The sequence below is a fragment of the Pongo abelii genome, chromosome 1 (assembly GCF_028885655.2).
Source record: "Pongo abelii isolate AG06213 chromosome 1, NHGRI_mPonAbe1-v2.0_pri, whole genome shotgun sequence".
Taxonomy (NCBI): Eukaryota; Metazoa; Chordata; class Mammalia; order Primates; family Hominidae; genus Pongo; species Pongo abelii.
Genome location: NC_071985.2, coordinates 70,281,945 through 70,308,705, shown reverse-complemented (window position 1 = coordinate 70,308,705; position 26,761 = coordinate 70,281,945). Strand labels below are relative to the sequence as shown.

Below are 26,761 nucleotides of genomic sequence, written 5' to 3'. Positions count from 1 at the left end.
TAAATCTAAGAAGCCCAGAAAACCCCAAAGAAGTAATACAGAGAAAACCTCACATAGACACATCATAGTAAAAATGCAGAAAACCAAATATAAGTAGAAAATTCTGAAAGCAGCCAGACTAAAAATAACACACTTCATACAGGAGAACAGTGATACAAATGATGGCTGACCTCTTGAAGCAATGCTGGAAGACAATGGAATGACATCTTTAATGTACTCAAAAGAAAAGTAATGTTAACCCAATATTTTATATCCAGTGATAATATCAAGAATGAAGATGATGAGATAGACATTTTCAGGTAATCAGAATTGCAAGCAGACTGGTACTATAAGAATGCTAAATAATGTTCTTCAGGCTGAAGGAAATAATGCCAGATTGGAACTTTAATCTTTAGGAAGGATTGAATAAAGGATGTAGTAAATATCTGGGCATATATGAAATACTGCCTTTTTTGATCAGTTAAAGTATATGACTTTAAAGCAAAAATTACAGCATTAAATAATTGGGTTTATAACATGAAAATGTAATGCATATGAAAACTACTGCATAATGAGTGGAGGGGCAGTACCTGGAACTATAGGGTTGCAAGATTCTTATATTTTATTTGAAGTGATACAGTAAGACTGAAAAGGATGTATATTGGTTTTGCTGGTGAATTCTGTAAAACATTTAAGGAAGAAATTATATTAATCATATACAGATTGTTTCTTAAAATAGCAGTGAATATTCTCCAACTCGTTCTTTTTTTTTTTTTTTTTCCTTTTAAGAGAGTCTCACTGTCACTCAGGCTGGAGTACAGTGGCAGATCTTGGGTTACTGCAGCCTTGAACTCCTGGGCTCAAGTAATCCTCCTGGCCTCAGCCTCCTGAGTAGCTGGGACTACAGACATGTGGCGCCATGCCCAGCCAATTAAAAAAAAAATTTTTTTTAGAGACAGGGTCTCACCATGTTACCCAGGTAGGTGTTTTCCCTAACTCCTGCCCTAAAGCAGTCCTTCTATCTCAGCCTCCGGAAGTGCTGAGATTACAGGCATGAGCCACCACACCTGGCCTCCCCAACTCATTGTATAAATACATTGTCCTGCTACTAAAGCTTGACATAGACATTACAAAAAACCAATTAGAACATGTTTCTCATAACATGGACACAAAAGTCTATTACAAAACAGTAGTAAATTGAATTCAGCAATCCCTGAACAAGAGGGGTTTATCCTAAGAATGCAAGGTTGGAATAACATTTCAAAAGAAATTAAGGTAATTCACCATTTTAATAGAATAACAAGGAAGAAAAGCATGTGATTATTTTGGTAGATGCAGAAAAAGAATTACCAAAATTTAATACCCATCCACAATTAAAGCTCTCAGAAAACTAGGAATAGAAAAGAAATTCCTCATTCTGATAAAGTGCATTTGTGAAAACCTATTAATATACTTGTCATACTCAATGGTGAAACACTGAACAATTCCCCCTGAAAATCTGGAACAAGGCAAGTATATCCAGTCATACTGCTTCTATTCAACATTGTATTGCAAGTTCTAACCAGTGTAATAAGGAAATAAAAGGCATGAAAACCTAAAAGAAAAAAAGTAAAACTTTATTTGTAGAAAACATGATTGTTCATGTAGAATATACTAAGGAATCCATGAAAAAGCTACTAGAACTCATTTATTAGGTCAAAATAAGGTTAGTATACAGAAATCAATTGTATTTTCATATGTAAGTAGCAAACTATTGGAAAATGAAATTAAATACTGTTTATTATATCGTCAAATTACTTGGAAATAAGTTAACAAAAGAAACATAAATCATGTACACTGAAAACTAATAAACATTTTTGAGAAGTTGAAGACTGATAAATGGAGAGGTATAACATACTCATGGGTGAGAAGACTCATTATTGATAACATTATATGGACATGATAACATTAATGTATGGATTCAATATAGTCCCCATCATAATTCTTGTGGGCTATTTGTAGATACTAACAAATCCATGAATTTGGCCTTACAGTGCATGCATATGAGATCCACACATATAATCACTGAAGTGATTTTTGAGAGAGGTGCCAAAGGAATTCAAAAGGGATAAGAAAGCATTTTCAGCTCTGGGCATGGTGGCTCATGCCTGTAACCTCAGCACTTTGGCAGGCTGATATGGAAGATTACTTAAAGCCAGGAGTTTGAAAAAAGTATTTTCAACAAATGATGCTGGAACAACTGAATGCAAGATACAACTGAATACAAAAAAAAAAAAAAAAAAAGAATTCCAACCCCAACCTGACACCATGTACAAAAATTATTTCAAGATGTATCATAGACCTAAATGAAAAAATTAAAGCTCTAAAACTTCTAGATGAATTAAAATATATTAATGACCTGGACAGGCAAAGCTTTCTTAGGACACAGAAGCAGTAATCAGTTAAAAGAAAACTGATAATGAGACTTCATCAAAATTAGCTTCTATTTAGGAGACCCCATTTAAAATTGAATAGGCAGACCACAGACTGGGAAGAAATATTTACAATCATACATCTAACAAAGGACTTATATTCAGAATACATAAAGACCAGTCTATAGCTCTATAATAGAAAGCCAAACAATTCTTTTTGTAAATGGCCCAACTTCACAAATGCAGATATGAGTGACTGATAAACATATGATAAACTCACATTTTTGGTGCAAGTATAAAATGGTACAACTACTGTGGAAAATGTTCTTACAATTTCTTATAAGTATATATTTATCCTTTGACCCAGAATTATACTCCCAGATATTTATTCAAAGTCTGTGTCCTCAAAGACTTATATGATAGTATTCATAACAGCTTTATACATTATAGCCTTCCAAAACTGGAAATAAGCCTACTATTCATCAATAAGGGAATGAATGAAGAGATTGTGGTATGTTTGTACAACAAAATACTATTCCACATTAAAAAGAAGTAAACAGCTGATACATGAACCAGTGTGGATGAATCTGAAAAATAGTTGCTGCAGAAGTAAGTCTCACACAGCAGCATACTGTAGAATGTCTTTTATATGAAATAATACAATAGTCAAAGATAATCTATGGCAGAAAAAAAGTTTGTCTCTAGGGATGACTGGGAAAGGGAGAACTTTCTGAGGTGATGGAAGTGTTCTGTATCTTGAATAGGGGTTTGGGTTACACAGTTCTGCATTTATCAGGGCTAATTGACTGGTAAACTTAAGTTGTGTGCATTTCACTGTGTGTAAATTTTACCTAAAAGTGAACAGATACTGATTTCTAGTTAATGCTGTACATGCTGGCCTATTTTAGAGTAAGGGCTACTGATGTCTACAGGTCACTTTGAAATGTATATAAAAGATAAGATAGGTTGGTAGATGGTTGGATACACAGATGACATAGCAACTCTATAGTGGTAGAGTTCAGTATCCAGTTCTTTCAACTTTTTCTATGTTTGAAATTTTACATAAGAAAATCTTAGGGAAAAAAAGGAAAGATAAAGATGTTTCAAGAGAAAATGACAGGTATTAAACAGGCAAAGAAGAGCCAACATGAATAATAAAGCCAAAGAAGGAAACAGAATGAAGCCTAAAAACTAGAATTCAAGTAAACCTTACTGAAATGGAAGATTTGAGGCTATGTCTTTTGAAGAGCACACTGCATATCTGACAATATCAACTCAGAATGACCAATATCAAATTTCTGTACTTAAAAAAAAATTTTCTGGGCATTTAAACGAAAACAGCAAGTGACTTATAAAGGAAACAAAAGTTAAATTATTAGACATTTTCACAGCAATGTTTTAAGCTAGATGAAAAGGGAGTGACTTATATACTCAAAACATGAGCCAAAGATTCTTTAGCTAGCAAAACTGATTTTCAATTGCAGAGAGCCAGACAAGCTATTATCACCATGCAAGAATTCAAGAACTCTTGTTCCCATGAGCCCTTTCTGAGAAATCTGCTGGAGAATGAACATCAGAAAACCAAAATCACACTAGAGAGACATTGATAAAAGGACTGAAAGTGAATGCCATTTATACAACTCAGATCAAATGAGGGTTGGGGAGAGAGAATGTAGTGTTTCGTGGCAATGTACTCTGCTAATGTAGACAAAGTACAGTTACACAAAATAGTGGAAGAAGAAAGGGTGAGCATATGCAAAATTATTTTGTTTTGATTATATTGTTGGTAGTATTCTGAGACCATTGTTGTATAATTTGATATAAAGCAAATGAATAATTAGGAGATAATTCAAATTGTGTATACAAGGATATCCTAGTTACATAAATTGAGTTTGGAACATCTTGTCATACCAGACCAGCAAGGAAGCTATTAAAAACTAGGTTCACATTAGAAGAGCTTAGGAATTCACTTGAAGAATTATTTCAGGCTACAATAAGGATAATAATTGCAATATTTTGAAGCCTATCAAATATATTTAATTCTGTGAGTTTATATGATACTAAAAAAACTGATGACTCAACATAGAGGATGATGGAACTAACTCACTTTCTTTAAAAATGGTAAATAAAGAGAGCCAATCACTTATCTTGGCATTCCTAAATGAATTGATACAGCTGGATAAGCAAAGAGCGGGAGGGAAAGCATACATCTATAGAGTGTTCCAACTAAATAATGAAAAGGAATTGACAGAATGCTGCTGTTAAAACCCTCAAAGTAATGGATCTAGGAATTGACTAATAATGGCTCTTAACAACACCAAAAAAAGAGACAACCAGATATTATGTGCCACTCTTTAGAACATAGCATAACTTATAGTATTGTCAAAGAGATCAAACATAAATCTGATCAAGTCTGTGGGGATATTCATTATGCTAATTTGCAGGAAATAAAGTGTTTGTACTGCAAGATTGTCAGACTTTGAGAAAACAAAATCATGTAAACAGGATATATACACATATTTGAAGGCATAAATCTAAACTCTAAGAAAAGGATAATTAAAATTTCATTGAAGGTGGAAGGCAAGTAAGGAAGGTGGGAGTAGAAATATATCAAGTTCTTTCTTTCTTTTCTTTTCTTTTCTTTTTTTTTTTTTTTTTTAAGATGGGGTCTTGCTGTTGCCCAGGCTGGAATGCAGTGGTACAATCATAGCTCACTGCAGCCTCAGCCTCCCGAGTAGCTGGGACTACAGGCACATGCCACCATGCCCAGCTAGGTTTTTTGTTTTTTTTTTTTTTAAAGTTGTAGAGGCAGAGTCTCATTATATTGCCCAGGCTGGTATCTAACTCCTGGCCTCAAGCAGTCCCTCCTGGCTCAGCCTCCCAAAGTGCTGGGATAACAGACATGAGCCACTTTTCCCAGCCCATCAGTTTCTTCATTGCTCATAGTTGGGAGCCAATAAAGCAGAAAGCATAACAAAGGAATTAGGATAAAATATATCTGACATATTAGTAAATTGACTAACCTTTTAAAAGAAACTGAGTCTCAAGATCAGCTAGCAAAACTCAACTGTGTTTCATGTACTGAGATAATAATTGAAAAAAGCAAGATGTACCTAGTATATGTAATCTATTATGTTGAATCATGTTTGAGTTTTGATAATTTCTGGAACATTTTAACAAGGAACTGGCAATAATGGTTACTTCCAGGGAAGTGATTGCTAGGTGACTGAGGAATTTTGTTGTTGTTGTTGTTTTTGCCAATTTAACTGAAGTGTTTATTTTTAAAATAATTTATCCTGCCTTTTAATAATCAGATCACTCAGCATCATTACAGTTTACCAAAATACAGATAAATTCTAAAGGAAAATGTCATTTCTGAATAAAAGCTGTCAAGTCAAAGTGATTGAGAAATCCAGATGAGCACTCTGTTCTCATCTGCTTGTTTCTCTTGGTGCAGAGGAGAAAGCTAGAAGATGGCAGCTTACATTTTCATGACCAATTTAGCAGATAACAACTCAATATAAAACTCAAAAATAAATTCGCAACATAAATTGAGGAAACTGAAGCTTATTCACTTTGAAAACCAAAAGGATTGAGAATAATGTATTAAAATTCAAATAGGAGACTACCTGAAGAGCCAAGATGAGAATACGTATTAGAAGGTCTTCCACTGAAAGCATTAACATTAGTATTAAAAAGATAATTTGCACGATAGATTAAAAAGGGAAAAATACACTAATTGAGTTTTTCAGTATAAAATGCATGTAAAGAATGAAGATAGAAGTCATTCAACAACAAAAAAGTCTCTTTAGATGTAGCAGGTTTTGCTTTGTTTTTTTAGGCTCAGAAATAAGCAAATTTATCATCTTAGGATAATACATACAATAAATGCAACATATTTATTGTCTTTCTTAGAATAATACCTACAATAGATGCAAAATATGAAGACTGAAGGCAGCTTTGGGAGAACATTTCACTTTTAACCCTTTGGAGTAGTTTTTTTTAAATGTTTTAAGAATTTATGTAAGATACAGTTAATATAAATGAGTGAAACTAAAACAATGTTGGTGATGCTTTTGACTATAGAATAAATAACTGATGATAGACGGTCCTTTTTAAGACATATGAAATGTTTTCTGTTTAAGGAATGTATTTTATGTGTCTATCCCATATATATTGTCTTCTGTCTTCATTTGGTATGACTTCTTTTCTAAGGCAAGAAAATCAAACTGTATGCTATGGGAAATACACCGATAGATAGCTGCTCATTTATTCCAACTTCTTTTTTTTTTTTTTTTTTTTTTGAGACGGAGTCTTGCTCTGTCACCCAGGCTGGAATGCAGTGGTGCAATCTTGGCTCACTGCAAGCTCCACCTCCCGGATTCACGCCATTCTCCGGCCTCAGCCTCACGAGTTGCTGGGACTACAGGTGCCCATCACCATGCCCGGCTAATTTTTTGTATTGTTAGTAGAGATGGGGTTTCACCGTGTTAGCCAGGATGGTCTCGATCTCCTGACCTCGTGATCCACCCACCTCGGCCTTCCAAAGTGCTGGGATTACAGGCGTGAGCCACCGTGCCTGGCCTTTATTCCAACTTCTAAGGTGAAATAATAAACAAAATTTAAGGAAATATTTTTAAACAATAATTTCTGTACATGTCGGAAGTGATATTGAATATTATCTTTATTGGAAAATAGAGAAATACCAATAGTTTTATTACAACTGTTGTAATTTGTGCATTCTCCTCTTGTTTTTTTGAAACACTTTTGCTTTATATTCAGACATTGTTAAAAATGAGAAGTGAAAAGTGCCCACCCTAACTTTTACTTTAGTTTACCACATGCTTTAAAAGGAACTTGACATTGACCTAGAAGTTTTATGGTAAGGGATTATTGGTCACTTGGTTTGTTTTATACTGGTATGGAAGTGAGCCTTTACTCTGTAATACTTGAGTTCATTGACGCTTTAAGATTTACTTTGGTTGTCCAAGGACAACTATATATGTTATGTATCTGTTATCTAATGCTGTTTCATGTAATTTCTATTTTCTTGTGACAGGTAATTTTTAAAGAGCAACTATCACCAAAAAAATTAGGCTTCTTAAATGTGACAGAACTTGTTGGAGCTCTTAGTGACATTCTCCATGTTGAGTTCAGGGAAGGACAGCAAGACTTACTAGTGTTTGATGTGGATAAGAAGCTTCTACCACCTGGTGAGTGGAACCACAGTATGATGCAAACCTCATTTTTATTGTCCTTATGAGGACAAAGAGAAAACATGAAATAATGCCTAGCCATGAAATGTTTTATAAAATGACCTCCTTTCTGGTGGTATTTGTTGTAATAAGGTTAATCTGTATTATTAATAAAAATAATCTGAATTTTAAAATTTTGCTTTCTTGGGCCGGGTGCAATGGCTCACGCCTATAATCCCAGGACTTTCAGAGGCCGAGGCGGGCGGATCACGAGGTCAGGAGATTGAGACCATCCTGGCTAACACAGTGAAACCCCGTCTCTACTAAAAATACAAAAAAACTAGCCAGGCGTAGTGGCGGGCGCCTGTAGTCCCAGCTACTCAGGAGGCTGAGGCAGGAGATGGCATGAACCCGGGAGGTGGAGCTTGTAGGGAGCCGAGATCAAGCCACTGCACTCCAGCCTGGGTGACAGAGTGAGACTCTGTCTCAAAATAAAAATTTTTCTTGCTTTCTTCATTGTCTAGATTTTTTGATAATTCTGAGGGAAATAAATTTCCTAAAATGGTGGTCTGATAGTGCAGTGGTTCTTAACTCAGGCCGTGCATCAAAAGCTTTTTAGAAATATATGGAGATGCAGAATAAATGGGTATGTGTTGGGACCCAGCACTTGTATTTTTTAAAATAAACTTTTAATTTTAGGATAATGTTAGTGTTACAGAAAAATCATAAAGGTAGTACAGACTTCCCATACACCTTTCACCCAGTTTCTTCCAATATTAATGCCTTATTTACCATGACACATTTGTCAAAACTAAGAAATTAACATTAGTACATTGCTAGTAACTAAACTCCAGGCTTTATTCTGATTTTACCAGTTTTTCCAAGAATGTCCTTTTTCTGTTTGTGTGTCCACTCCAGGATAATACCACATTGCATTTAGGGCACTTGATTTTTGTTTTTTGTTTTTTTTTTGGTTGGGGGGGCGGTGAGGGACCTTCTTTTTCTTTTCTTTTTTCTCTTTTTTTTGAGATAGATTCTTACGCTGTCCCCCAGGCTGGAGTGCAGTGACGCAATCTTGGCTCACTGCAACCTCCGCCTCGCGGGTTCACGCCATTCTCCTGCCTCAGCCTCCTGAGTAGCTGGGGTTACAGGCGCCTGCCACCATGCCCAGCTAATTTTTTGTATTTTTAGTAGAGACGGGGTTTCACCATGTTAGCCAGGATGGTCTCAATCTCCTGACCTCGTGATCCGCCCGCCTCGGCCTCCCAAAGTGCTGGGATTACAGGCGTGAGACACCACGCCCGGCCATGACCTTTTTCTTTTGAAGTTTTTATTGAGATAATTTTAGATTCACATGGAGTTGTAAGAAATAATACAGTATGATACCATGTACCTTTTACCTAGTTTCTCTGATGGCAACTCCTCGCAAAACTAGATTGCAGTATGGTACTTGTATTTTTATAAGCTTGAATGAATGGTTATGATGGACAGGTTTTTTTTTTTTTTTTTTTTTCAAAATGTAACTACCTTTATTGATTTTTCTGATTATTAAAGTAACTCATGTTCATTCTGAAAATATATAAACAGCACAGATGAGTAGAGAGAGAACATTTTCTGTTATTTTATCCACCCCTCAAAAATAATGCTCTTAGAATGTTTATATAGCCTCCAAGACTTTTTCCAATGAATATGTAAGATAGATCTTTTTTTTTTAATCACAAAAGCTGCACATGCTTGTTTAAACAATTCCAACAATACAGAGGTAACTAGCATTAATAGTTTTAGTGTGTTTATTTTTGGACCTCTTCTATATGATATAGCTAATTATCACATGTATAATTTTTCCTACACAAAACAATAGTATATAAATACAGATTTTCCTCAACTTATGATGGGGTTCTATCCCAATAAACCCATCATAAGTAGACAATGCATTTAATATACCTAGCCTACTGAACATCATACCTTGGCCTAGCCCACCTTAGACATGCTCAGAACACTTACATTAGCCTACAGTTGGGCACAATCATCTAATACAAAGCCTATTTTATACTAAAGTGTTGAATATCACCTGCAATTTACTGAATACTATACGGAAAGTGAAAAACAGTGTTGTATGGGTACTTGAAGTATGGTTTCTAATGAATGTGTATCACTTTCATACCATAAGAAAGTCAAACCACCGTGGACATCTGTATTATGGGAATCCTCATTTCTTACACTTCATATACTGTGGGTGTTTTTTCATATTAGTACAAACAAGCTTATTTCATCATTTGAAGTTACATATAATTATAATGTACTTAACCAGTCTTCTACTGATGGACATTAGGATTGTTCCCATTTTTTCACCATCACAAAAAAATACAGTGACAAATATTCTTGTACCTACATCTTTGTGTACTTATGACTTCATTTTTTAGGAGCCACCATGCTTGTAGGTCTATCTGGAATCTTTTTTTTTTTTTTTTTTTTTTTTGAGATGGAGTCTCGCTCTGTCACCCAGGCTGGAGTGCAATGGTGTGATCTTGGCTCACTACAACCTCCACCTCCCAGGTTCAAGCGATTCTCCTGCCTCGGCCTCCCAAGTAGCTGGGACTACAGGCGCCCGCCACCATGCCCAGCTAATTTTTGTATTTTTAGTAGAGACGGGGTTTCATCATATTGGCCAGGCTGGTCTTGAACTCCTGACTTTGTGATCCACCCACCTCGGCCTCCCAAAGTCCTGGGATTACAGGTGTGAGCCACTGCACCCAGCCTGGAGTCTGTTTTAATATGCCAACCTCTTGTAGTTATCATACGCATGTAAATTTGAACAAAATACATGATTAACTTGAAAATTTCCCAAGAATTAAGGAATTGTATTATGGAATATTAAGTAGTTACATACATTCTACGTTAAGCAACGAAGAATAGTCCCTGTTTAATTTGAACAAGAGGTGAATTGAAATCAAGATGCTGAAAAAAATTAAGTCTTTAACTAAAGTTTAAGAAACCTTAGCTGGGCACGGTGGCTCACACCTGTAATCCCAGCACTTTGGGAGGCTGAGGCGGGCAGATCACGAGGTCAGGAGATCGAGACCATCCTGGCTAACATGGTGAAACCCTGTCTCTACTAAAAATACAAAAAATTAGCTGGGCATGGTGGCGGGTGCCTGTAGTCCCAGCTACTCGGGAGGCTAAGGCAGAAGAATGATGTGAACCCAGGAGGCGGAGCTTGCAGTGAGCCGAGATCGCACCACTGCACTCCAGTCTGGGCAACAGAGCAAGACTCCGTCTCAAAAAAAAAAGAAACCTTATCAGATCACAAGCCTCCCTCCCCCTAGCACAAATAATTTAAGATTTGTTCCCACCTAGAACTTCCCTTATATTTTGCCACACTGAAAGGTCTGCAAGGACAGGTTTGTATCTCTCATTTATCATTGTCTTTCTAGCACCTGGTGTGTTGAAGGTGCTTAGTAATGGTTGTACAGCTATTTTAACAAATATGCGTAGGCTGCTCTATTGGCCATTTGAGATGGAGTTGTTTCATCAGTCAGAAATTTGTGTTTAGTTCAGTCAGATAAGAAAATAGAAGCCAAAGCTTGTGTCTCCAGTCTACCTAGAAATTCATTGTCTACTGCTACTGTCAAAGAGACTGTATGGAATTGCCCTTCAAAAAAACAAAAAGAGCCACAACAGAAGATTTGCAAGAAGCCTAATCTCGTGGTAAAGCCTTTACAGCTGGTGAGTGAGGTTTAAAGACTTTGTGCACTGGAGATTCAGCATTATGGAAAGTAAATGAATGTGTGTTTCTTTAAACCAAAATTCTTTTTAGAAAAGTCTTATTTCTGGATATATCATTTATTAGAAGAAATCGTCTTTGTATTGAAGTTATGTCATATAGCATTCTTTTTAGTTTTCAGTCTTTTATGTAAGTAGCTTTTCCTCAATACTCATTTTAAAGTTTTCGAATGGTTTTGAGAGTTGACAGCTCTCTCATGATGTCTTGAAAACCCACAGGGGCTTTAGAGGGAAAACTTGAGAGGCTTCGTTTTGGCTGTGTGCCTCAACACTGCTGCAAATTGCCTCTACACCCATCCTCAATTATAGGGTGCTTTTATTTTTTTTCTTTTCTTTCATCTCCACACACAGTTCACCCTTTTTGTGTTCTTATCTCCCATTACTTATTTTGTTGTTATTAAGGAATCATTGCTTGCTCTTTTTCCCTTCTGCCCTTTCTACCTGGCTTGTTTCATGGAAGGAAAAAGTTTTGTTAGGAGAGCTTGCTGTATTTTCTGGAGGAAAATAGAAGGCCTAGAGGAAAACAGTATGTTTCAGAATGAGAGTGTTTGAGAAATCCTGCTTTTGATTGGAAGACTAGTCTGAAATTTAACCTATTAAAGTTACCTTTGACTGCTGATATGTTTGAGTAGGATAAGAATCCACCTTGGTTCAGCCTGGATGTTTGAAGTATCATATTTTCAATTTTGTATAGGACAATTGTGTAATGCTTTTAAACTCTATACCTAATGTCGTAAGGTAGTAGTTTTCATATTTTAACATAGGTAAGAATCACCCAGGGAATTTATTTAAATGCATAATTGTGGGCCCCATTCCCAGGCATTCTGAATCAGTAAGTCTGGGTTAGAGTTCAAGAATCTGTATTTTTATAATTTCCCAAGTGATTCTGATAAAGGTGATTCATGAAATATACTTTGAGAAACATGCCATGGGGTTTGAAATGTCACCAAGAGATTTTTAATTTTTTTTTTTTTCCTAACATATAGCAAGTAGAATCAAACAAATCACAGCTCAACCTGGCAACGGCAAATCATGACATCCCGCCAGATGCTGTGCCAGACAAGAAATTATGCAGACTCCCACCATTAGACACCAGTTCCCTCATAGGGGTCTTTGTGGAGTATATCATCTCTCCTAGTCAATTCTACATCCGGATCTATAGCAGGGATTCATCAGAGTTACTCGAAGACATGATGATTGAAATGCGGTAGGAGTCTGTTGTTTTCAATGTGTTTTTCACATATCTCTTAAATCAGCAGTTCTCAAACATTTTGGTTTCAGGACTCTTAAAAATTAAAGACCTAAGAGAGCTTTTTTTTAATCAGTATTTATTGTATAGAAATTAAAACTAAAATTTTAATATTAAAATAATTCTCGTGTTAATATAAGTAACATTTTTATGAAAATAACTTTGTTTAAAAATTTAGAAGGGTGGCATTGTTTTATCTTTTTGTAGCTCTCTTTAATATCTGGCTTAATAGAAGAAAGTTGATTTTTCATATTTGCTTCTGCATTTAATCTGTTGAGATATGTTGTTTTGGTTGAAGTATCTGAAGACATCTGGCCTCATATCAATGTGTAGTCTGGGAAAAAGTATTTTAACAGCTTTTTCAGAAAATTGTGAATTTTTTTTTGATAGTATGCTAAAACTTGAGAAATGGTAGTTTCTCAAATGTTATTTGGAATTTGAACTTTTTATACTCTATTATGTTAAAATCCACTGGTCTGCCTTTACAATTTGAATGGATTTAAGACTGGCTGTGTAATTGCTGGCCCTGGTGCAAAATTAAAATGCAGTGCTCCCTGTTTAAAAATTACTAATTTCAAGATGGCAACAGCAGAATACTAAAGCAAGCACAAAGCTGCTTCTAAGCATGGATTCAAACTATCCCCGAATGGATCATACAACTTTATAACGTCATGTATTGGTCATTTGGAAAATAACTAGTTTGCTGAATTATGCAGATCTTCCAAATGTTGACACATTTCATTATGCAGTATAAAAATATCACATTAATATCATCACTGATCTCAGAAAAGTGTTTAGTATTGGGAAGCTGTCAAGCTCACAGTGGTGAATGCAACATTTCCAAAATTGTTTTACTCGAAAGTTTGATTTTTATCATTGACAACATGTACTGTGAGTTGTTTTCCTTGAAGTGACAAGCTTGCTTCATTTTTGAAAAATGTCAAATACCCAAGTCGGCTTGCTAGTGGTTCTTTCAAGCAAAAATGATATGAAAGAAATGGCTAGTTCGTCTTCCAGGTAAAAATCATGTTTGTGGACTATACTTTGAGAACTACTAACGTATATTATCTTTTTTCTCTACTAAAAACTGTGTCCTTTGTTAGCAAACACCATGTAAAATATGGACATTTTCAACCACTTTAGATTTATTCATGAACAACAATGTCTGATTTATAAATTGTTGTCATAGAAGAATAATTTATTTCATTTTATTTTGTATCTCAAAAAACATTCCATGTTTTTAATTTGACAATAGTATGTATTCTTCTACTCCAGGACACCTGGCATAATGTAAGTCTCATAATCACTTGGTAAAAATATCTATTCCATTCCAGTATGCCCATGGGACATTTGTACATGTTTTAAAAGCACACTTACTGGCTCTGTGACCTTGAAGTTACTTTACTTCTCTGGGCCTAGTTGTCTTATCTCCAAAATGAGATAATAATAGTACCTACTTCACAGAGTTCTAAAAATTAAAGTACTTGGAGCATAGCCCAAATGTTAGCTGCTATTATTATTAATACTATAGACTGGGTACAGTGTGGTTCATGCCTGTAAACTTAGCGCTTTGGGAAGCCAATGTGGGAGGATCGCTTGAGCCCAGAAGTTCAAGATTCATCTGGGCAACATAGTGAGACCCTGTATCTACAAAAAAATTAAAAATTAGCTGGGCATGATGGTGCATGCTTGTAGTCCCAGCTCCCCAGGAGGTTGAGGCTGCAGTGAGTCATGATTGTGCTACTGCACTCCAGCCTGGGCAACAGAGTGAGGCCCTGTCTGGGGGGGAAAAAAAAAATACTGTAACTACTGTGTGCTTGGTGTCAGAATGTTGAGGCACTTGTGCTACAAGGATAAGTAAGACATGGTCCTTTGCCTTTGCGAATACCGTGATTAGCTTAAGAAGACAGAGGAGATACATGGGATATTATAAAAGGGAGTCGTTCTGCCTGGGCAAGGTTGAGGAAAGCTTCACAAAAGAGATAATTGAGCTAGGCCTCAAAGACAAGAATTTGCGAGTCAAGGAGGTTATGAGTGGGTATAATCAGGTCCAGTCACTGGAACCAAGGCCAACATTAACAAAGGAGTAAGTGGCGTGTGCTGGGAACAACAATAAGGAAGTGACGTTAGCACTAGGTGAGGTTGCAGGAGTCAGGAAGGGGGAGAGAGTGACTGATGTGATGCTGGAAGACTAAGAAAAAGCTAGATTCTGAATACCATGGGAAGATGTTTTATCTTATTCTGGGGAAGCATTGATGGTTTTAAGAAAGCCATTGGAGTGAAGGGATGAAGATCTATTAGTGGACTAGTCTTGATGAGAGTGAGACTAGAAAGGAAGAGATAAATTTGGAAAATGAAAATTACCAGGTGACAAGAAGCGTGTTGAGAAGAATAAGAAAGAGAGGGAGATGATGAAAACTGTTTGCTTTAGAGACTGGGCAGGTTTGAGCTGGGGTGAAAACTTATCAGTAGAAGTTTACCTGTAGTGTCTCTAAGTTGACCATGAGAGTCATTGGCAATGTTGAATAGATGGTATGAGTTAGGATTAGGTTTAGACACTGTTAGATATAACTTTATCATAGTAGCTTAAAGAAGATAAAAGTTTATTTCTTCTTCCCAGAATAGTCCAAATATACACAATACACTCTGATATGACAGTTCCGTGGTGGGAGGGGGACACAGGTGGAGAATCTTGCTGCTCCAGAATAGTGTGTTGTCCCTGTTCACGTGGTCTTGGGTGTGGCTGACCACTACCACCACCCAGTCGTCCTGCCAGCTGCTGGGAAGGGGAAAAAGAAGTGGGGGATGGGAGATATACCTGTTTTATTGAAAGACACAACCCAGAATTTTCACTCTTAAAACTGTGGGTAAAATACACATTAAATATATTCATTTTAACTATGTACACTTTTTCTTATATCCCACTGTCCAAAATTTAGTATTCACATAGCCACACCTAGATGCAGGAGAGCTTGGGAAACCTGAATGACCATTAACCCAGTTAAAATTTGGGGGACTCTATTGCTAGAGAAAAGGGAAAGAGAATGGGCATTGAGGAACAACTAGCATGTCTTCCATATAGTTGGAAATATTCAAGTTTTGAAGTGCAGAAAGGATGCAGGCTCTTCTAGAGATAGATTGAGAATTAACAATTGATCAGTAGTATGGTATAAGACATGAAAATGGGTGAGACAGTATATAGCAAGAACAATAGCTAATATTTGAGTGCTTAGTATATGTGTACACTGTCCTAAACTTTCAGATGTTTTAGCAAATGTTTTATTTTTATCATCCCCATCCTAAACAAGGAAACTGAAGCACAGAAAGACTGTCACAGAGCTGGTAAATGATGGACTCAGGATTTGGACCCAGGTTATTGGTTCCTAAGCTTATATTATGTTATACTTCCTAAAGATAAGTGAATCTCAACATTTAAGGCAATACAGAGCCAATAAAAAAAATAACTGTTGACAAAGAAGTAGAGAATTGTGTCTTAAAAACTAGGAAAGGGTTTGAAACAGGATAGGGTAACGCTGCAGCAAGATCATGTGTATTGAAGGCTGAGGAGAGAGGCTGCTGGATTTAGGAGCTATCAGGTCATTGATGTCTTAAAACTAATTTATCCTAGGAAGTACTGGGAAATGAAGATGGGGTACATTCTATCCAGCAGAGAATGTGAGATCAGAAAATGAGTGTGTGTTTCTCTATGAAGAAGTTTGTTGATGAAGAGATGGGATTCAGATAAGAAAAAACAATTAATTGGTATTAATGAGCATTAACAATTTGACAAAGTCAATTTTCTTTTCTTTGCTTTTTGCCAAGACTTTCTGGCTTGATACATTGATAAAAATTATCTTTAATTTTTTCTTCCCCTATGCATTTCTCTGTATTATGGAATTCCACAGGCGCTGTTATTCTAATCAGCTGGTTTCTGATCGATATGTCATGCCAGAATGTTTTATTCAGCCGGGACATCTCTGTTGTGTGAGGATTTCTGAGGATAAGTGGTGGTATCGGGTCATTATCCATCGAGTCCTTGGGAAACAGGAAGTTGAAGTGTTCTACCCAGACTTTGGAAATATTGGAATTGTTCAGAAGTCCTCCCTGAGGTTCCTCAAGTGAGTTGAATTGAATTAGAACAATGGATGAATTAAATTTTGAATCACAGTGTTGAAGCTCTGTGGGGTTGGGGTCTCTCTTTTCTCTTGCCTTCCTCCCTCCAATCCTTCCTTCCTTCTTTCTTCTTAGTGCATATTTGACAACTGGGTCATTTCATTTCACAGATGGATTGTAACTCTTCTGTTGTCTTTTACATGACACTGAATTTTGAATGGACGATGAGACTACGTTTTAGTCTCTTATTAAGAAAGTGATTCTTTGGGTCATGCTAAGAGGTGCATTTATATAGCAGGAAGATTGAACTTATATATTTGATTATCTATTGCAGGTGCTGCTACACAAAGCTTCCAGCTCAGGCTATCCCTTGTTCTTTGGCTTGGGTGAGACCAGTAGAGGTATGTTTGCTTGTCTCCCATTTAATCAGCAAACACTTGAGTGCCTATTGTGTGCCAAGAACAGTTTTACATGCTCAGGATATGAAGATAAAACGTAGAACCGGCCCTCAAAGAAGTCAGTGTATAGAGTATGGAAAATAGACATGTAGACAAAAATTGTTATGCCATATAAAATTTGCTATAGGAGAGGTTTCAAGAATGAATGGTAGAGGTGCAAAAGGAAGATTGCTTGTTTCTGCCCAGGGTAATCAGGGAGGCATTTGAGTGGCACTTTGAAGGAAGATTAGGAAGATGATGAAAAAAGAAAGGCATTCCAAGCAAAGGGAGGGTAGCATGAAACATCTCAAATGGGAGAAATTTTAAGTAGTTCTGTTTGGCTACAGAATATAGGATGAGCTACAGTGAGTGCATGGTAGAAAATGTCAAAGAAATAGGAGCCTAATGTGAAGACCCACGTTCAGAAGACTGAACATTGTCGTCCTTTAGAGGCTGGGGAGCAACTAAAGGATGTAAATAGGAAACTGCCACCGACAGATAACATGTTTTCAAGATAATTCTCTGGCAACATTGTGGCAGAGCTTTGAGGTGGAATGGAGCAGGAGGCATTTTCATGTATATAGGTGCATTTATATAATTATTTTATGTACCTAACTTTGTATTTTTCCTTCAGAACTCTTACTAGCTCATACCTACACATTTATTATGCCATATTTGTCTGCTTAATCTAAATAACTTATCAGTTGCTCACATATAAATGGATTATTTTAAAAATATTTTTTTATCTGAGAAATTTTATAAAGAAGAAAGAAAAACTAACACCTGTAATCCCAGCACTTTGGAAAGCCAAGGCGGGCGGATCACCTGAGGTCAGGAATTCAAGACCAGCCTGGCCAACATGGTGAAACCCCATCTCTACTAAAAATACAAAAAATAGCCAGGCGTGGTGGTGGGTGCCTGTAATCTTAGCTACTCAGGAGGCTGAGACAGGATAATTGCTTGAACCCGGGAGGCGGAGGTTGCAGTGAGCTGAGATTGTGCCGCTGCACTCCAGCCAGGGCAACAAAGAGCGAAACTCCGTCTCAAAAAAAAAAAGAAGAAAGAAAAAGAAAAAAAATTACCTATAATTCCACCACTCAAACATATACAGTTTAGAAATTTGGTATATGTTTCTTCCAGTTTATTTTATTATGTTGGGAGCGAGGGTTTTTTGGTATGGTTTTCAGCATTACTTAAAACAGTAATCGTAATATTTTGTATTCTGCTCTTTTGCTTAGCATTATAGCGTAAGTACTTTTATATGTTATTAAGTTCTCAATTGTAATGGATTCGTAGTGTAATCTGTTAGGTAAATGTGCATCATCGCCTGCTTAACCATTTCTTTATTGTTTGACATTCAAACTGATTCTAATTTTTGACTGTTAGAAACAATGTATGCAAAATATGTTTTTTGGTGGAAGCCTGTATTCAAGGTTGTTTTCTTGGGGGCATTTTATTCCCGATAAGTTTCTTTTTACTATTTTGCCATCAGGAAGCACAGGACTAAATTTGTGACTCAGTTGTAGCCAGTGTTTTCTTTCTTTTTTTCTTTTCTTTTTTTTTTTTTTTTTTTTTTTTTGGAGACGGAGTCTTCCTTCATTGCCCAGGCTGGAGTGCAGTGGTGCAATCTCGGCTCACTGCAACCTCCACCTCCCCGGTTCAAGCAATTCTCCTGCCTCAGCCTCCTGAGTAGCTGGGATTATAGGTGTGTGCCACCATGCCTGGCTAATTTTTTTATTTTTGTAGAGATGGGGTTTCACCATGTTGGCTAGGCTGGTCTCTAACTCTTGGCCTCAAGTGATCCACCCACCTTGGCCTCCCAAAGTGCTGAGATTACAGGTGTGAGCCACCACCCCCAGCCCTCCTTTGTTCCTTTCTAAACTACTTCTGGCCTTAGGGCTTTTGCACATTCTAATAACTGGAATAGCTTATTCACAGTATCTCACGATTGTCCTTCTTGTCATTCAAATTTAAGTCCAAATGTTATTTCTTCAAAAAGGACTTCTTTGACCTGACAATTAAAAATGCATCCTTCACTTCAGTGTCACCTTGTTTTATCTTCATAATGCTTTATCACTATCTGATACTGTCTTGTTTGTTTCTGCATGACAGTGTGAGCCCCTGAAATCAGGGAAATTATCTTGTTCACCACTGCATCTCCAGTGCCCAGAGCAATGGTTTTGTGCATGGTAAATGCTCGATAACTAGATTTTTAACTAAATGAATCTCTCACTTTATTTCTGTGTCTTTTTTTCTGATTTCAAAAATAACGCATTTGGTAATAGCATAATAGCAACAGACTATTATGCCCATTAGCAAAATCAGAAGCAGGCAAAAAAGCAGAAGTTAAATGGCAATGGGACTTTTCAAGCTTCTTTTCTGAGAATCTGCAGTCTTGCTGTCTTAAAGAATTATAAGACATTGTTTGGAAATGGCAGAACAGCTAGAAGTTAGGGTGGAAATACTTGAAGGTAGGGAACCACAGAATGGATGAGTTCCCAAATCATTATATGTGATTTGCCCAAATCCCTGGGTGACTACTGAACTTTCTTAAGTGTTGGGGAACTCAGTAGACCTAGTGAAAAAATCAACAGTTGGCATTTGAGGTAACTGAACAGAGATTTCTGTTGCTACAGACTGCAGAAGAGACAGTTTAGAGTTTGGGTCCAGACAGTTTTAACTGCCAGTTAAAACAAATCACTCTTGAGAAGAGCATAACAGAATCCAGAAGCTCTGAAACATTGATAATGTTTACTATTCAACTAAAAATCACTAGACATGGGGGGAAAAAAAAAAACAAAACAGGAAAATGTGACATATGCTCAAGGAAAAACGTAGTTGGTAGAAACTGACATTGAGATGTCCCAGACATTGGAGTTAGCAGACAAAGACTTTAAAGCAGCTATTGTGAATATGTTCAAGCACTGAAAGATTTACTCATCATAAGGAACAGAGAAGGAATTTCTGCAGAAAGAAACTATTTAAAATAAGTGGAAATTCTAGAGTTGTAAAGTGAAATAAATGAAAAGTTTCAGCATAGGCTTAATAGCAGATTCGGAGACAGTGGAGGAGTCTATGAACTTTAAAAACAGATCAAAAGAAATTATCCAATGTGAAGAAGAGCATAAAAAATAATTAAAGTGAAAATGGACAGAGACTTAAGGAAGTCTACGGTTCAATATCAGGTACCCCAACAGGTATGTAATTGGAGTCCCAGAAGGAGAGTTGAGAGAGAGAATAGGATGGAAAAAAGGAAGGCCAAAAAATTTCCACGGTGTGGTGAAAGAGGTCAATATTCAGAGGCAAGAATATCAACAAACTCCAAGCAGAATAAATACAAAGAAAACCATACCTAGGCACATGATAATCAAACTGCTGAAATCTAAAGCAAAAGGAGAAAATCCTGAAAGCAACAAGAAGGGGGAAAATACAGGAAACAATAATATAAATAATAATTAACTGCCCATTGAAAGGAACAACATTGAAGTCTGAAAGAGAAAAAGAAGTCAAGCCGGAATTCTATATCGAGTGAAAATATCTATCAAAATGAAGAAATGGAGACATTTTCAAAATGTAAAAACTGAGCTTGTCACTAGCAATCTTGAACAACAAATACTGAAGGAAGTTCTTCCAATTCTGAAGTGAAACCAAATGGTAATGCAGATCTACAGGAAAGAATGACGATTATGGAAAGTGGTTAATATGTGGGCAAATATGAAAGACTATTAATTTTATTCTCTGAATTCCTTTAAAAGACATAGAACTTTCAAAACTAAATTGATAGTACTGTATGTTGGAGTTTATAGCATATGTTGATGTAATATATATTTATCCCAAAGTCTTAGTGCAGTTTAAGCTGTAATAACTACAGGAGTATAAAGGTTACAGATCATGAAATTATTCAAAAGTTTAATTTTTAACCTAATATATACTTGTTTATATGTAATACTCATTTTGTAAATTTTGACTAATTTTTTAATCTTAATATTTTGTTTCAACTTTTACCACCCCAACAAAAAATTACAATATAGTATTTATAGTAGAATCTTCACTTTTTGTTCCTTCTTGACATTTTTGATGTCATTTAAAATTTTGTTTTTGGCATAAATTGTTCATAATTTTTTTTGTCCTTTTGATGTTGACATCTGTAGTGGTATGTCCTTTCACATTCCAAATATGTATTTGTATCTTTTTTAAGGATCTAAAGAAACAGGTATTTGCCATTTTGAGTAGTTTTTTCAAAGAACCAAGTTTGGCTTTCTTGTTTCTATTATAAACATTTTTTTCTATTTTGTTTATTTCTGTCTTATTTTTACTATTTCCTTAATTCTACTTTCTTTGGGTTTATTTTGCTGTTCTTTCCCTAACTTCTTGATGTGCAAGCTTAGGTTATTTCTAGCCTTTAGGTGGATCTCATAAGTTTTACTGTGTAGTAGTTTTATTATTGTTCAGTTAAAAATATTTTGTAATTTATATTTTGCTTTCTTGTTTGATTCATGGATTATTTAGAAGTTTCTCGGTTTATAAACATTTTTCTAATTTGTCCTTTTGTAGTTGATTTCTAGTTTAAATACACTGTGGTCAGAGATCATCCTCTAGATAGTATCCGTCAGCCCTTTAAATATGCAGAGGCTGTTAGATGGTCCGGTATAGTGTCACTTTTTGTAAATGGTGATGTCTTCTTAAAAAGTGTATGTTCTGCAGTTCTTGTGTGTAATATTTTATATATGTCCATAAGGTCAACTTTATTGTGTGTAACTTATTCGTTCCGATTTTTCTGTATTGCTTTTCTGTAATTATTGAAAGAAGTGTGGCTTTTGTCTATGATTATTCTTTTGTGTATTTCTTCCTATAGTTCAGTCAGTTTTTATTTTGTATACAATTGAGGCTATATTATTAGGTACATATACAATACCAAAATTGTTATATCTTTCTGGCAGACTGAATGTTTTATCATTATGAAGTTAACCTCTTTATTTCTACTAATGCAAAAAAAAAACTTCTTTTGTCTGATGTTAATATATCATTTTCTATTTAATATTATCCTGGTGTGTTTTTAAACTGTCATTCTACTTTCAACCCTTTTCTATCTTTATATCTAGATATGTCTTTTATGAACTATATAGTTGTATTTTTTTAATCCAGGCTAATACCTTTTGTCTTTCACCCAGAATGTTTAGGCTGATTACATTTATTGTAATAATTGAAATATCTGGGTTTAACTCTTAGACTTTATTTTGTGTATACTATATGGTCTACATATTCTTTTTCTCACCATGCATGCCTTATTTTGAAGAGATATTTAAAACAATTCACTAAGAAATACACTATTATTTTAATAATTACTCTAGGAAATACAACACGCATAACAATGCAAGGACATTAGAGCACTTTAACTCCTTTACCCTCCCTTCTGACCTGTTTTTGTTGTGTAAAGTTATTTTTAACCCCTCAAGAAATTGCATAAAATAATGTCAATTTAGATTTAATTACATATTTCTCTGCTCTTCGTTCTTCAGTCAAACCCTTCGTTGGGACCCGTTTTCCTTCATTTGAACTGTGTATCCTTAGGATTTTATTTAATGAGTGTCAGCTGGTAGCAAAGTTGTGTTTATCCGAAAATATCATTTATTTTTCACTTATTGTAGAAACATGTATTTACTAAGTATAGATTTCTAGGTTAGCAGTTAGTTTCTTTAGCACATTGAAGATATCATTACTGGCTTCTGGTTTCCCTTATCGTTTTCTGAGAAGTCAGCTGTCAGTTTAATAGATGTTCCTTTGAAGGTAGTGTCCTTTCTGTCTCTAGGTGTTTTTAAAATTTTCTATTAGTCGCTCATGTTCTTCAGTATTGCTGTGATGTGTTTATGTGTGAATTTATTATTTATGCTACTTTATGGTTCATCAGACTTCTTTTGTGTTTGTTACTTTTTTTTAATCTTGCAAATTCCCAACCACTATCTCTTCAATTATTGCCTATTTCCCATATTTATATTTGTATTCTTCTTATTTCTGCTGCTTTTTTTCTGGGACCATAATTAAAAGTGTTAAAACTTCTCAGTTTTTCTTCCATTTCTCTTAACTTTTCTATCATATTTTACATCTGTCTGTCTTTCCATGCTGCATTCTGGGAAATTTTTTCCAAAATACCTCACACTTTACCAATTTACTGTTTAATTATATCTGATCTGTTACTGAATTAACCTATGAGGTTTTTAATTTGGGTTATTATGTTTTCACCATCTAAAACTTCTTAGTTCTGCTAGATCAATTTTTATAGATTGCTAATTTCTGCTAAACTGGTTTTTGTTTGGGTTTTTGGCTTTAAGCATAGTAAGTTTAGTTGTTTTATAATTTTTCTAGAAATTAAAATATCTAAAATTGAGGATTTGTTATATTGTTTCTGTTCTTTTTTGATTCATTGTTTCTTTGTATTTTTTTAATCTTTGCCTATGTACTGCTCATTGTCTTTCAAAAATTAACTGTAAGAATGGTTGAATAATAAAGGCTGAGGTTGCCTACCTCCAGAGAGAATTTACATGTGCTTCTGCCAGATATCTAGAAATATTACCAGTCTGGGACCATGTTAATTTAAATTAACAACTTGAGGATGTGTAGACCACCCTGGTAATGTGAAAACTGAGCTGCAAATCCATGTGAAGGATGATTTATTTTCTTCCTCCCTTACCCTGAGAGTGTATCTCCTTAGGGACTCAGTTTAATGAAGGAAAGTTCTCCTGTAAACTCCCCACCATGGGTGCACCCTGGCTTTGATGTCTGTCTCGTTTGTCCTGTTAGACCATCCGGTGGCTCACGCCTGTAATCCTAGAATCTTGGGAGGCCAAGGCAGGTGGATCACCTGAGGTCAGGAGCTCAAGACCAGCCTGGCCAACATGGTGAAACCCCATCTCTACTAAAAATACAGAAATCAGCTGGGTGTAGTGGCACGCACCTGTAATCCCAGCTACTCAGGAGGCTGAGGCAGGAGAATCGCTTGAACCTGAGAGGCAGAGGTCGCAGTGAGCCGAGATCGCGCCATTGCACTCCAGCCTGGGCAACAGAGAAAGACTCTGTCTCAAAAAAAAAAACAAAAACAAAAACAAAAAACAAAGTTCAAATTGCCTGGATTAGCAGGTACCCTTAAGACAAAAGAAGTAGTTCCCATTTTCCCTTCAATTTTGGCCTGATAATTTGTTCAAGCTTGTCAGTTCTTTGATGCCTTTTGGATATATTTCATAATTCTTTTACCTAGAATTTTTAGTTGTTTTCTATGGGAGGGTTGGTCTAATAATCTAACTCACAATTTCTGAAAATGGAAGTTGCACGTCACATAATTATTTAAATTTTTTCAGTAATTACATTTTTTTATCATTTTTCCTTTATTCTGACTTTTCTCATCCCCAAATCATATATATCCTCCTATGTGTTATTCTAGTACTTTTATCATTTTATTTCCACTTAAATCTCTAGTTCATCAGAATTCATTGTTGTATATGGTTATTATAATTCATGTTTAGATCTATCACCTGAATCCAATATCTTGATCATATTTCAGGAACACTGGACATCGAAAGCTATTTTGCAGTTCCAGAAGTTGTGCGGTTTGAAGCCATTAGTGGGGGTAGTGGATGAATATGTAGATGGAATCCTTAACATTTTTTTGTGTGACACATCCTCAAACGAAGATGTCTATTTCCATCATGTCTTGAGAACAGAGGGCCATGCTATTGTATGCCGAGAAAATATCTCTTCTAAGGTGGAGCAGTCTGGATGTATTTTGTAATATATTTTGTTTAATTTCACCACGTCAAGGTATAAGATAATTTAATAAAGAAGTTTATTTGGTTTATTCTTTAACCAATTAGAGACATCCACGAGATTCCTGGCTTTTTAATGCAGAGCACTCTTAATTTTCAGATGACCACAGAAAAACTGCATTTGACTAATTGTCCTTTGAAATGTGAATACTTCTATTTTAAATAATTAATTTAAAAAGTAGTTATCTGGCCTGGCACGGTGGCTCTCGCCTGTAATCCCAGCTGCTTGGGAGGCTGAGGCAGAGAATTGCTTGAACCTGGGAGGTGGAGGTTGCAGTGAGCCGAGATGGTGCTACTGCACTCCAGCCTGGGCAACAGAGTGAGACTCTGTCTCAAATAATAATAATAATAAGTAGTTATCTGAAATTGTCCTAGAGAAGAATAACACTCCTATTTTGCAATTATTGATAGTATCTGTTTCACTATTATGTTGATAATTTTTGTAACAGCAAAAACTGTCAACAATGGACACATTTTTAACTGTTAAAATTTGGAAGATAGGCCGGGCGCGGTGGCTCACGCCTGTAATCCCAGTACTTTGGGAGGCCAAGGTGGGTGGATCACGAGGTCAGGAGATTGAGACCATCCTGGCTAACACAGTGAAACGTCATCTCCACTAAAAATACAAAAAATTAGTCAGGTGTGATGGCACGTGCCTGTAGTCCCAGCTACTCAGGAGGCTGAGGCAGGAGAATCGCTCGAACCTGGGAGGCAGAGGTTGCAGTGAGCCGAGATTGCACCACTGCACTCCAGCCTGGGCAACAGAGCGAGACTCCATCTCAAAATAAATAAATAAATAAAATAAAATTCGGAAGATAATATACTTCCATAGCATTTGAAAGTTATTAAGTGCTTTCTCACCCTTCTTCTATTGGTCATGTAAATTAAACCATCCCTTTTCTTTTTTTAATCTTAGGGTTTCAGTGAGCTCAACCCTTTAGCTTTATACACGACATCCAGTGGAGGGCCAGAGGACATTGTCTTGACAGAAATGGGTTATCCTTCCCAGCAGCACTATTTTAATGAAGACCGAAAGATAAGTCCACAGTCAAAAGAGAGTGAGTTACATATCCTGGTAAGAGATTTTTGCAAATAGTAGTATAATTCTTTTTATTACTGTAATCCTCATTTTTTTAGATGAAACCAAGGCTTTCCAAATTTTGGAAAGTTTGGAAATTTTGCACAGTGATCTTAACAATTTGTCTCTTTATTTGCTGGCTTAAATGTTTGCTTCAGTCATGCCTCTTCCTGAACAATTGCTCTCATATAGTAAATTCCATTGCTGCCTTTGTGCAGTTGTGAGTTCACTACACTGACTCTGAATGCTATTCTTCTTCCCTCTGCAGTACACAGGTTCTTCAGGTATTCTCGTTTCTTACTCTCCCTGTAAACTTTCAGCAACTCCTCCCTTCACAGTAATAATAATATTGTAATGTTATTATGTATCTTTTCCAGCCCACAGTAATAAGAACAACAGCATTATTTATTGAACTTGTACCACATGGCAGGCACTGTTAAAAGCATTCACATGTGTTAACTAATTTAATCTTTACAGCAACTTACCAGGTTTATACTTTCATATCTTCATTATAAAGATAGGTCGTACGTCTCTAATGCACAAATCCAAAACCTGAAATGCTCCAAAATCTCAAAATGTTTGAGTCCTGACATGATATCACAAGTGGAAAGTTCCACACCTAACTTCATATTACAGGTTGCAGTCAAAATGCAGTCCAAACTTTGTTTCATGCACAAAATTATTTAAAATATTATATAA

General features: G+C 35.9%; 1 protein-coding gene across 6 annotated transcripts in view; it reads left to right on the top strand.

The window, feature by feature from the left end:
* TDRD5 (tudor domain containing 5) overlaps nucleotides 1-26,761 on the top strand; it is a 106,296-nt gene that overhangs the window by 31,161 nt on the left and 48,374 nt on the right. For all 6 annotated transcript variants that reach the window (XM_054550538.2, XM_054550544.1, XM_024254930.2 and 3 more), the window contains exons 7-13: nucleotides 7,450-7,603; nucleotides 11,139-11,311; nucleotides 12,355-12,575; nucleotides 16,523-16,735; nucleotides 17,065-17,131; nucleotides 24,723-24,923; nucleotides 25,901-26,059. In XM_054550538.2, coding sequence (XP_054406513.1) covers nucleotides 7,450-7,603; nucleotides 11,139-11,311; nucleotides 12,355-12,575; nucleotides 16,523-16,735; nucleotides 17,065-17,131; nucleotides 24,723-24,923; nucleotides 25,901-26,059 — 1,188 coding nt within the window. The remainder of the gene's footprint in view (nucleotides 1-7,449; nucleotides 7,604-11,138; nucleotides 11,312-12,354; nucleotides 12,576-16,522; nucleotides 16,736-17,064; nucleotides 17,132-24,722; nucleotides 24,924-25,900; nucleotides 26,060-26,761) is intronic.